General features: G+C 43.4%; 4 protein-coding genes across 4 annotated transcripts; 3 read left to right on the top strand and 1 right to left on the bottom strand.

The window, feature by feature from the left end:
• Window positions 1–2,148: 2,148 nt before the first annotated feature.
• On the top strand, window positions 2,149–2,539 carry PHALS_04272 (uncharacterized protein; the record flags this gene model as incomplete). The annotated part of the gene is made up of 2 exons (XM_024718358.1): window positions 2,149–2,227; window positions 2,379–2,539. 2 exons carry the CDS (start codon window positions 2,149–2,151, stop codon window positions 2,537–2,539), a joined length of 240 nt encoding a protein of 79 aa, XP_024583764.1.
• Window positions 2,540–8,144: 5,605 nt separating this feature from the next.
• On the top strand, window positions 8,145–9,617 carry PHALS_04271 (tkl protein kinase; the record flags this gene model as incomplete). The annotated part of the gene is made up of 1 exon (XM_024718356.1): window positions 8,145–9,617. The coding sequence occupies one exon, from the start codon at window positions 8,145–8,147 to the stop codon at window positions 9,615–9,617; it is 1,473 nt and encodes a 490-aa protein (XP_024583763.1).
• Window positions 9,617–10,508, top strand: PHALS_14998 (uncharacterized protein). Its single transcript, XM_036407158.1, has one exon. It carries the CDS (start codon window positions 9,799–9,801, stop codon window positions 10,027–10,029), a length of 231 nt encoding a protein of 76 aa, XP_036263410.1. The 5' UTR covers window positions 9,617–9,798; the 3' UTR covers window positions 10,030–10,508.
• On the bottom strand, window positions 10,508–12,061 carry PHALS_04270 (Predicted histone tail methylase containing SET domain; the record flags this gene model as incomplete). The annotated part of the gene is made up of 1 exon (XM_024718354.1): window positions 10,508–12,061. One exon carries the CDS (start codon window positions 12,059–12,061, stop codon window positions 10,508–10,510), a length of 1,554 nt encoding a protein of 517 aa, XP_024583761.1.
• Window positions 12,062–12,367: the final 306 nt, after the last annotated feature.

Genomic DNA, 12,367 nt, shown 5'->3' with positions numbered 1-12,367 from the left:
GCCGCTGGCGCAGCTCGTCTTCCTCGTCATCCCATGCGGAAAAAGGAGTGTCAGACTCGTAGTCGACCACCTCCTCATCCTCAACGAGGTCACTTGTCACTGATAGCGTGCGCTGAGCGCGACGATTGTGCCCATCGAGCCTAGGATGTGCATCCCTCGGTGCTGCGGACGCACTGTCCGACGTTGCACCGCGTGCTGGTGAAGAAGTCGGACTCTGTTCGTGCTCGCTGTCAGAACCAGAGAGACTTGGAGACTTTGGTGTCATTGACACAGGGCACAGTGAGCACGAAAGTCGTTTCGTTCCAACACCGTGTCTTAAAGACACGCAAGTCTTGTTGATGCAGTAATCGATTAGAACTGTAAATGTTCTCAGCCTTTATGGGGGAGAGTGTAACGGGGTTACCATACCCTGGTAACAGGGGTGTGTGTCACACCAGATGGGCATGGTGTAATCACCCCCAAATAAGAATACGGTACAGTGCTAGATAGCCAGTAGTTATACATGTATTTAGATTTTACTATATATATCTAGGAAAATCTATACTTTTATAATTAGGCGGTTTAGCTGCAGATAAAAATAAATGAAAATTTTAAATCGAAGAGTCAATTAGTCTTGGGAAGGCAATAATTACTTTTGGAGTAAGCGCATTGCGACCCGGCAAACTGTACTTGTTCTAAGTATAGAACGAAAGGTCGGTGACCTAACTTACGCTTCCTCTAAGCACAAAGCTACGGCAGCCCCGCTGCATGTATTCTGATGAAGCTTGGCGAGTCAAGAACCCATAAAATGGGATTGGTCCCATTACCCATTTTTTGTGGACCGCATACTCTTAGTGTCTAACATCCACTGTACACCCTGTATAGTTGTATATCCGCTTTCTGTTCTGTTGTATCAGAAGTGGAAGTACTTATCAGGTTATAAGTTTTTTTAGCCTGATGAGTTTAATCGTTACTGCCACTCCACATTTCCTGCCCACCACGTAAGCCAACGGCCCGCCGGAAATGATCAACGCGCGGCGACGCGGCCCTCGGTATGCTCCGACTAGACCAAGAAGTGGTTTTCAACGGTTAGCAAATTTTGCTGCGTATAAGCAAGGATTATTACGATTTTTTCGCAGAACATACCGACGCCAGATCTGCACCTCCATTACAAGTGGATCGTCGGTACACATGGAACGTCCCGTGAAAATCAAGGTGACAAAATTTGACGGTAACGAAATGAAATGTTTGTGTTCTAGCAACGAGAAAAACATCGTTATCACGATGGCTCAACTTGGTGATGACCTTAGTCTAGTGGCCTTTGCTATCCCGCATTTGAATGACTGTGCGAAAAATTAGGCGCTGGCTTGAGAAGCCAATAGCCCTGGCTACTTCACCACATGGCAAAAGTTGAAGAAGACCATAAAATCGATTCTCCTTCCACCTAATGTGACTTTTGACAGCGGTCGAGGTTTTGTCATGCTGTCAAGACAACGGCACATTGCACGATGATGTACAGAAGCTCCGAGCTTCATGTCAGTATGGTAAGTGAACCAGTGCCAGAGGCAGTGATGGTTCCGTGTTTACGGAGAAACTCACTCAAGGTCTTTTTAAGACCGAAGGCTTCCGCCAGAGCCAGACACCTTCGGAATATACAATTATTATTGCAATATATGAGGACGACTGTCAGCGTCAAGCATGTGATCCATCACACAACATTTTCCTGGTGATCAATGACGCTGAGCTCGGAACATTCGGCTACAGTCATCCGCGTCGCATTCGACTTTGTTGGACCTACTCTTTAGTCACCATCACACCTTTTAATCTTATTTGAAATTCGCCTTCGTACTAGGCAGAACGTCTCTTACAAGCAGTCCTGAAATCAGCTTTTCATTAATTGCATCAGCAAAATCTACGTCGAGCTTGGGTGGTTGAGTTTCTTAGCCTTTTGACTCGAGATGAAGCTCATTTCGTTGATTTACTGCAGAGTAAGATTTTTTACATACTGCATTGCGTCGATATCAACTTTTTTTTCTAGCCCTGATTTTCGTGAGATTTAAAATTGAAATGTTATATATTTGGACGGTTAGCACCACGTTACAGTGCAAAAATCCCAAGCGTTCTTCAGACTTACAGCAACACTTAGAAATACCATGGTGAGGAATCATGATGAACAGCGCGGGCGCATCTAACGTCGGAAAAGGTAAATTTTGCGGAGAGGGTGGATTACCGGCAGGTTTTATCATCAGTAAGTTAGACATGCATGTAGCACAATTTTAGTGATCCTAAATTCTCAATAGAGCACGTTTAAACTTGAGCAATAGCAATTATTGCAAAGGCTCTCTGTTAGACACCTTATGGGAAACTCAGCCCATCTTCGTATGAGTGAATCCGCTTAGAAGAAACTTTAAAGTGGCTCGGACAAAAGTATAGTTTTAAGTACGACCATACTACACAGCCACTCATGCATATTCATAATAACGTGTCGAATCGGGCTGAACCGTTGGACAGCGGTGATATTCAAAGATACGAAAAATTTCTCATGCGGATCCGGACTTAGCGCTACTAAAGAAATTGGCCAAATTATATTGTTTGAGATATTTTATTTATTCCATGGGCTGCGCTATACTTGCAAGCAGGCATGACGCGTTATCGCGTTCAAGCCTCCCGGCCTTAAAATTGGCAGAGCTTACTAGCTCACGACAAAAACCTTTTGTATTGAAGCATACTATTTTCAAGGCCAGAATACATATAAGCAGGCTGTATTCCATTCAAATTATCCACAACGACTTCGTTATAACATCTCTCACGACAATGGAAAGATTACTATCTTTACTTGGCTCGTATACATTTGAAATAAAGTAGGTTTGGTTCGGCTTATCGGTGGCAAATACGCTTTCGCTTTGCCCCGGATTGAATCGTCGTATAATACGATGGTGACATGCCATTTGGTCGGGCGATTCGCTCAGCGTTTAATCCTGCACAACATGTATTGCACTGCTGAAAGTCTCGAAAAGTATGAAAGGTCTGAGGCCCGGTGTCTCTTGATCAAAGCGTAAGTTTGCGCATTTGCACCACTAATGTCTAGTGAAGGGGTCACGATGTCAAAACATTGACCCACTTGACACTTTCCGTGTACGATCAGGCCCGTAGTCCAGGATAAGGTACAATGCAACGATACTATCTCCAGTGGCCGCCTCGGTGGAAAAGACAAACCACTTAGTAAGCGCTATATTCTATTGTTACACGTGTAACATTGTGTATAACTCATTCATAATCGTAATTTTTTGCGACACGCGTCGGCATTTTTGTAAGTCGGCAGGTTCTGGTAGAATGTTGGCAGTCTTTTAGCTTGATTTTTTTAACTTTCATCCGGTAATACCAGCATTGTATTTTTTTGACTGGCTATGCAAAATATTTCGCTGCTGTCAGCGACTGATTTTTTTATCCGAAAGGATTCAGCCTAATCACAAAATATTCCGTCGGTGGTAATTGCATCAGATCGACATCCGCGCTTCAAAGTGAAATTTCGATTTTTTAGTGTTCAAGGCCCAAATGGAGCATGTCTACCGCTAATCACCCGAAAGCCCGTGCTCTCACAGAACGCGTTAACTGTGTGGAAATTATTTGTACTGCTTAGAAAGACTGCTCTTCAGGAGCAAAGTGCCTCCAATTATTGTATTTATGGTAAGTAGACGTCCTTTCAACTCTGGTTGTCATCAATGGCCTGATGTGCCCTTCGCTCCTCTGCGATTTAGCTTAATCTCGTTTGAGTAGACTGATTTTGATTTGATTTGCTGCTATCAGCCCTTGCAGTTTGTGCGCTTCTAAGAAGCTCCAATGATTATATTTTGACGGAATTGAGCGGGATGTCATGCTTACGCGGGTTGTGCAAAAGCAACGTACGATTACTCGGGACAGCGGAACGTTTATGGAACTAAAGTGATAGTGAATGATATTATACGCTTTTACCGTACCAACTACACATACATTATTTGTACGCTACATGACTAAGTTGTGACGATGCTTCATCGGTTGCTTATGTCCTCAAGGTAAAAACGATGGCGGCATACTCTTAATATCTCGGAGCAACTGCTAGATATTCCATGTTCTTAGTGGGCATGCAAAAGCCATATTACGACCCTGGACTGCTGAACCAAACAGGTCTAAGAAACTCTATCGAAGGAGTAGGTCTCGATTTAAATATTGACTGTAAATATCTACTTTGAACAGCGATACGGTAATAATTCGCTGGAGGTTCAAGTTATTCTGTACAATGGCGTACCTCGAAGTGCTTATCTGAAATCAGAATCAACTCTGTATCGATCGTACGTCAATACGCTCGGAAAGGATCTACGTGCCCTAATAAACAATGAACCTCCCAGCGCCAGCCGCAGGTGAATTGTCCTTCGGCTGCACGCTTTGGTGAGTAGGGGATAGTTCACTTCCACTTCAAGGGAATAGTGGATTAGCGGGCCCGTAATCTCTGCACTAGTTTCTGGTCAAATGAAACTCAATACCCTTTCTTTAGAAACATATTGATTGCGCGAAGTCAAGCTCCTGCAAAACTCTGGTGCCATTGCCTACTATAACTTGTTGCACCATCATCTGTCAACACTCGAGTAAGGAGACAGGTTTGCGCAGCACAGCGCGCTTTCTAATACTCGATGTTGTTTCATACTGAAGATTTATCGTAGCATAGCCAGCAGGCTTATGAAGACGAGCTGGCTTGTTTACATCAAAGGCTTGATGTGACGAGTATCCACTTCGACGTTCTGGTCGTGCTTTGTATTAGCAAAGTCAAGCAAACAGCGATGCTTCATACTTAATGAAGCTGGTTAGGATAGCTGTCAGATTGTTAATACAGTGCCTTCTCTACCCAGTGTACAATTAAACGTAGTGCTCCAAGAGTAACCACAATCCTCAACCAAGGCAAATAAAATCTTATGTCCAACATGTAAACTGTATTTTTTTAAATTTGCGGCAATATAAACCTATAGATTTTCCCTATTAAAATAGTAAAGCCTTATCAAAATGCATCACTGCTGGCAGTCCAGCCTTTTCTGGCCTCTTGTTAAGGTTTAGCCACACCATTCTGTGATCGCACCATCTTGTGTGACCCACCCTTTCATATCAGGGTACGTGTAACCGCGTTACAAGCAATGCGTTGCAAACACCCGCGATCTCGTCGCAGATCTTCCAGCGTTGCCAATGACTTTTCTACGAATATGCTGCACGTTAATGCCTATTTTTGCGCGCGGCTTCCTAGCTTGAGAGCCGCATAATAATGCGATATTGGTCCGTTTACAGCTTGGAGAATTAATGTCTGTAACGGGGTTACACATACCCTGGTAACAGCGGTGTGTGTCACACCAGATGGGCATGGTGTGACCACACCCAAACAAGAATACGGTACGAGGCTGGAAAGCCAGTAGTTCTATATGTATTTAGATTTTATCATAAATATTTAGAAAAACCTATGCATTTAAAATTAGGCGGCTTTGCCGCAGATAAAAACAAATAAAGCTAGTTTTGGGTTTAAATGAAAGAATTAATCAGCCTTGGGTTAAGGCAATAATTACTCTTGGGTTAGCGGATTGCGATCCACTAAAGTCGTACTTGTTCTAAGTATAGAACGAAATGTCGGTGACCTGACCTACGCTTCCTCAAAGCGCAATGCGACGGCAGCCTTGCAGCAATGTCCATCTCAACTTGCTCCGTTCTTAGGGAGAGAACCTGGTCAAAGAACGTAACTCTCGACATTCGTGACCTCACATTCGGTGTAATCTGTATCTTCATTATCTTTTGGTTGGGGCGCTCCTGGGGGGTTCCTTTCAGCGCAATTTCATAGCTAGTGAGCGCCTCCAGCGAGAAATTACATTTCTGGGCCCTCTGCTAAATCTCTGATCCCGTCAGGACTAACAATGAGCATAGACTTGCTAAGCATATCTACTTGGTATGGGGACAGGTACACGAACATTATTGTTTCATTCTCACAGAGGATGCATTGACTAGTCTTTGAATCAGCTGGAGAAACTACCAAGTGCAACAGGGTTGCCGTGCACCTTGGACAAAGTAAGCTTTGGGTCGAAGAGTTCTTGACCAGAGATGGAGTCTTGAAATTTACTCTGGATCGATAATGTTAGATAGCTCAGTCTTTAGTTTGCTCTGCTATTTCAAGGTGATGTATATATTGGTTTGATTTTGCTCAGACTGCTATTACTCAAGTTGTACCATACCTAGAATAAAATTGACGTGATAACTTGATGTACTGCTAGCAACCACGTTTATCGTATCCATACAAGTTGCATTGTGAATTTCATACAGTTGTACAATGATACAACAGTCGAATGCCACATTAGCTTTAACTAAATGTTTTTGCTGCGAACGTTTTGGCTAGAATCAAGGAGAAAGTGCTGTTTTGAAGAATGTGCAGAAGAGGAAGCTTTGACTTACATACTCAACAAACGCAGATAATGGTACTTTTGCCGTTTTAAGAAACGAATCGTAGATCTCTAAGTTACGTACTGCGAATTCATTCGTTCCACCACACACACAACTTTGGGGTATTTAATAATTAATTAGAAATTAGGCATAACTATCTTACACTTAGGAAAACCTAAGATTTTAAATATTACACTACTGCAGCTCTTGAGATTCAGCGGCGCTCACTCAATCTTACCGTAAGCCTTATGAATTGCATTGCCTGGCCCACGAAGCTTTCCTGTTCGAGGCACCATCATTCTCTTTTCTCATGTTTTTCTGAGCTTTGCTCTTAACAAAAGTGTGATGTGAACACACACCATAACGGGAATGTGCTGTAAGAAATACTTCATTAAAATTGGACGAATGCTATATGTTGCCCATGTCTTTTTCGATAACAGATCAAACAATTTCGCGCGAGTAGACACTCACAATCGGACACCAATGCAATCAGTGAAGTGATTCGGCCCAACAACAGAGAAGCAAATCGAGAGGTTTCTTGTGTACATTTCTCCGAATTAGCATGTTCGCTTTACAAGTGCATCAAGGGAAAGAGATTAAGTGAGACCATCAAGCGTTCGGATCATCAGTTGACGTTCCTTAAAAATCTGAAGCATTGTTTTTTGTTGCCATCTGTTTGAGACTCCCAGTCTCTGGCAAATCCTCTGGTATCCATCGTCAATTTTTTTTAGAGATTGCATTGAGCCTTGCCTTTACTGATCTAAAGTTGAGCAGTGACCATGCGAAAATCAAACTCAATAACTTGCATCATGAGCTTTTCGAATTATAACGACATCTTGGTTCTCAATTTCGGGACACCAGGCTTTTGGCAAGTACTCGTTTTGTACAAGCCCCATTTGAGATTACGTTGCAGACAAGTACTTATGATGTATAATATGCAGCCAAACGAATAAGCCAACCAACCGTACAGTGTACTGGCAGCCGATCTGCAACATCACCTGTTGCGGAGAATCTTTCTCCCGGCCTACTGCTCAAATACTCAAACACAAGCGCACAAGACGCTTAGTTTCACAATATTCAGCACTCCATGACATCTGTGCCTTCAAGTAAAGCACTTGTTTACAGGTATCTAGAAGACGACCAGATTAGCTAATTGTGTACAATCTGGATGTGTCATTAAGATTCTTCCTTTAAGACTTCATCATTATGCCGATATATGACGTAGAACATCTATATCTAGACGAGTTTTGTTGAAGAAAGCAAATCATGTGTTTTTTTACTAATCTCTTCAATGGTTTCGCAGTTCGACCATAGAGACCTGCCAATAATAACTTTCATATATCAAATTGTCCTAATTTGCCGAAATGAATTTCAACACGATTATACATGAGTATAGTATATCTTAAATCTATACTTTGTAGATCAGTATCCTACCGGTACATGCTTTGTTAGGTTTAAGCTAGTACGTATGTTGTTAGCAATACGTCGCCTTCATGTTTTATACCAGCTGTAAGCCTCAAGCTGTAGTAATTTCTCCTTACGACGTACTGTAGAGCTCCAGGCGCTATTTCCGGAAGCCAGTCACAAAGTCATACCCCCCACCCTTGCACTCGCTGTTGTAGGCCTAAGGCATTTCCTGTGTTGGTTTGAGGAAGGACGATATTAGACCCACTTGTGTCTAATAGTCGGATCCTCAACCTCGTCGCCTTCAAACCTACGAAATGAGTTTCCGACCTTCTGACGCGTCTTTCAATTCGACAGCATTAATTGTTGGTCTTGTTGTTACAGCAATGGTGCTGCTTGCACTTGGAGGATGGTTTATGTGTAGACGTCACAAACGAATTAATGGACATCGCGATAGCCACAGTCAGAGTACCGAGTATATGGATTTCATGCTAACACCTGATCTAATGGCAATTGTAGCTGATGGTAGTCGTCGACGACCGTCTAGCTCCGCAACTTTTAGCGGCAAGTGGTTGAATCATTTGCCACGGATCGCTAGTGTACCATCCATCGAGTTTTTTGAAAATCTCAGCTTCAGAGTAGGACGGACTTCTAGTAATGCTGCCACGACAAGAGCCACGTCGTTATCACCTCGAGCTCTGAAGAAATGTGACTCAAGTGACACGTTGGCATGCAATGCATTGGCACTTGAACAGAATCGTCTCCCACCGCACTGTGTTGTTGATGGCGAGTTACTACATAAAGGGTCTTTTACCTTGGCTATTCGTGCTACGCTTAAGATTGAAGGTCAAGCGAACCGTCAAGTGGTTGTCCGACGACTGCTTCCAGAGCTTGCAGAGCAGCAGTCGTATCGTCAGGCCTTTTTGGAAGATATCTCACTTTCTATTACACTATTACATCCTCAAATTGTAGCTTTTATTGGATTCTACGACTCTGCACAGCGTGTTTACGATCTTGATTCGCCAACTTCACCGTCTCATTTGGTGGAAGCAGCAGCTCAACCTTCAGCAGTGACGGAATATATGCCGAATGGTAATCTACGAGCGCTACTCTCACTACGACCACGCAACGCACAAGAATTTGGATGGTTTCACTCTATCTCCATGCCGAAGACGAAAGCACATCTTGCGCTCGATATCGTTGATGCACTTGTGTATTTGCACTCTCGATCTGCTGACGTCAATACGTCGCTCCACCCTCCGCAACTTAAGGCACAACGCGTACTATTATCTGAGCATTGTGATGCAAAACTTTGCGCTTTTGGAGTTAATCGCACAGTGGGAGTCCAGGCCATGTACACTCAAAGCGACTTTTCCGTTGCTTGGTTAGCGCCTGAGTTGCTACGAGGTGAACGTCGAAGTGAACAAGCTGATGTCTATTCGCTTGGTGTTTTACTTACTGAACTTGACACCTGTGAGCTTCCATTCGCTGCTGGAGTTGACTTGGATAATGATTTGGACGAACAAAGTCAATTGGCTCTACTCATTAGCTCTGGTTGCGTTCGTCCCGCTTTGTCAATGGATTGTCCCGTTCAGATTCAGGATCTCGTCATGCGTTGTTTAAGCTTCTCACCTCTACAACGTCCACCTGCAATCGAAGTACAACACACGCTACGAAAGCTTATAAACGGTACAAGTATTTGCGATGCATCGTTTGCCTCCCTTTCATCCAACGTATCATCACTTCAAAGTACACCTAGGGCCGTTACTGCAACCCTCTTGACGCCGTGATGAAACATACGACAAGAAGCGTATAAGAAATATGCTCATCTACTTCACTAACCACTTGAACGGCTGTGCAGCAATACTTCGCATTGGAAATCATTTCCATCCAGCGATCGGCATTTCACCATGAGCGGCATATGTGCTTGGTCGAGTAAAAACATTATGTCGATTTCGATAGACGATAACGATGACTCAGCGCGTTGAGTGGCAGCGACAGTTGCTCGCCAAACACAATGTTATCAAGGTGTATAAAGTCATAGCTGTCAAGCACGAGATTCCGGACTCAGAGTACGCAGATACCTTTTTTACACAGTTGATGTTGCTGAAACAAGGGCCTGAATGTGGCTGTTTAGATGTAAGGGACAAAGACAAGAGACGACCGGCTCAAGCAGTAGACATGAGCTTAATTGCGATGTAACATCCACAAAATGCCATACGGAATGCCAGATCCTTCAACATCAAATGAAGACACATATATGCGTTACGCTTAGTCATTCACACTCTGTCAGACCCTTCAAGCTGCTAGCGGAATGCGAAAGCACGGAGCAGAGCTAACATAAATGCAACTGACAGTGGCGTGGTCTTCACAATTTTGTTGAGTGAGCTCTAGTTTACAAGGTCGAACGAGCCAAGTGGTTGTCGTAAAACCAGCAATCTGGACCTTTAAATGTGGTTGTAAACGATGGAAGCTTTATCACACAGCTATCAATTCATTTCAATGATGCGCGTGGCATGTTTGCAAGTATTTAGTACATTGAACGCCGTAACGTGTACTTTGTTCAATGCACGCGAGAAATGCTGATAAAAAGGAGAATGACTAACTTCGTGCTTCGGTAAATCGTTTGTCAGACAGATGTAACATCGAAATACTCATAAATTCTTTTTTTTTCTGGAAGCTAATCAATAGAGGTCTCAGGATGGGAGTACCCACAGCACAGTCGGATGCTTTTAACCTTTTGTGCAGACTCTTGAGCCAGATCAAGCATCCCAGCTTGCATTGCAGCCATATAGATTTGAAAATGAAGCGTTTCTGTAGTATGATAACACTCAGGAAGACCACAACGCGTCCAAATTTTTAACAATCTCTCTGCAGCATTAATGACATTAACCCAGAGGCATTGAGTACGAGCTAACTGCATTTCTGCAGTAAAGAATGCAAATTGAGCTTCAATACTATGTTTAAGCACATGTTCGTAATTCTTTTTCCAATAAAGAAGCTGCTGCTTCTTATCGCAGCAGTCGGAACTGAAGACTTGCATCAGCTGTTCCATCGCTCGACTCTCCTCTTCGTCCGTATCATCTTCTATCGAGCATGCACGTTCATTTGTACAGCGCCCGCAATTACACTCAAATCCAAACCCATTTAACAGTAACGATTGGCGTTTCTTTCTTGATTGCAATAAATCAATGTACGCATACTCCACAGCAGTGCCTTGTGGTATCTCCAAGATAGCGTGAAATGCCAGAGTCCTAGTGTGTGGATCAAAGCTAGGAGCCACATTAGGCATGCACGAATGATTTAAAGCCATTGCTGCTTCAGGAAAGATACCTGTGCCTACACACGTGATGCCATCAAGATAAAGCGGATGCGCATTGCACTTCACACGCTCAAGCGTAGCTCGCACATGTTGCGAGTCCAAGCCTTGCTTTGTCCATTGAACGATAAATTTTACAATAATATTCATTTCCTCCTGCTCACTGTCTTTGGTGCGCTGATGAACAGCGAGCAATCGAAGGGCTTGAGGATTTCTAACAGCCTGTTCCATACTTAACACGGCCAGCACCAATCGCACAGTCTCCACATCCTTCACCGGCACTTGTCCATGCTTTAACTCACGCAATGCTTGACATTGGAAGTCGTGCAGCGTCGCATCTGTGTCCAAGCAAGTGCGAGAGCAATACCGTGCAAACTCGCACGCACCACATTGTAGCGCCTTTTTTCGCAGCTTCTTAAAGCACCAATGACACCGTTTTAGTACCATATTTTGTCGTACAAGCGCAGCGAAAGCTATCGCTTGAAATGCACGCTCTCCTTTATGTATGAACACTTTAGCGGTGGTAAATCGGCCAACTGAGCCGCGGATAGAGCTCCAAAGCGCCACATGAGGATTATCGTCTTCGAAACTTGAGTCGTACGGGCTACGACCTAGTGCTTTGCTGGCATTTGGCAGTGCAGGTTGGACTATGCAAACGTGATCTTGCGGAATCCACTGAGAGTGATTGTTTGCAACCTTTAGCTGAGCGGTAGAAGAAGCTGAGAGAGATGTGCACTTCCATACAACATAACTCAGGCCTGCTTCAGAATTAGTGCGTAAAAGTTGCGCGTGTAGAACTAGAGAAGAAGATGAGGAGAGTGAACCAGTGTCAGATTGCTTAGATTGTGCACGACAGCACAAAGGTAACGAGATGCTTGTTACCAGCACGTAAATGTTGGTGAGATCATTGGTCATCACTTTGTTGAGATACAAATAATTTGATTTCTCGTTTGAGATTTACATTACTCGAGATAAAAAGGAAATTAAAAAATCTACCAGATAAACAGAAGAATAAATCAATAGGCCTCTACATATAAGGCATTCTATTAATAGATGCCTTATATGCCGTATACTGTTCCGAGTTCGTGCCGTTTTTGACAATTTTTTTTATAAAATTATTACAAGATAGGACGATTTTGGAGTCGTCGCAGAGTCCGTGGGCCTACGAAGGAGTCTCTGGTCTTCTCCTGGAATTGTGGCCTTTCATCTTCGTGACAGAGG

The sequence above is a fragment of the Plasmopara halstedii genome (genome assembly GCF_900000015.1).
Source record: "Plasmopara halstedii genome assembly, contig: Scaffold_2547, whole genome shotgun sequence".
Classification (NCBI taxonomy): Eukaryota; Oomycota; class Peronosporomycetes; order Peronosporales; family Peronosporaceae; genus Plasmopara; species Plasmopara halstedii.
Note: the sequence above shows the minus strand (reverse complement) of the source record. Positions and strands in the feature narration are given on the sequence as shown.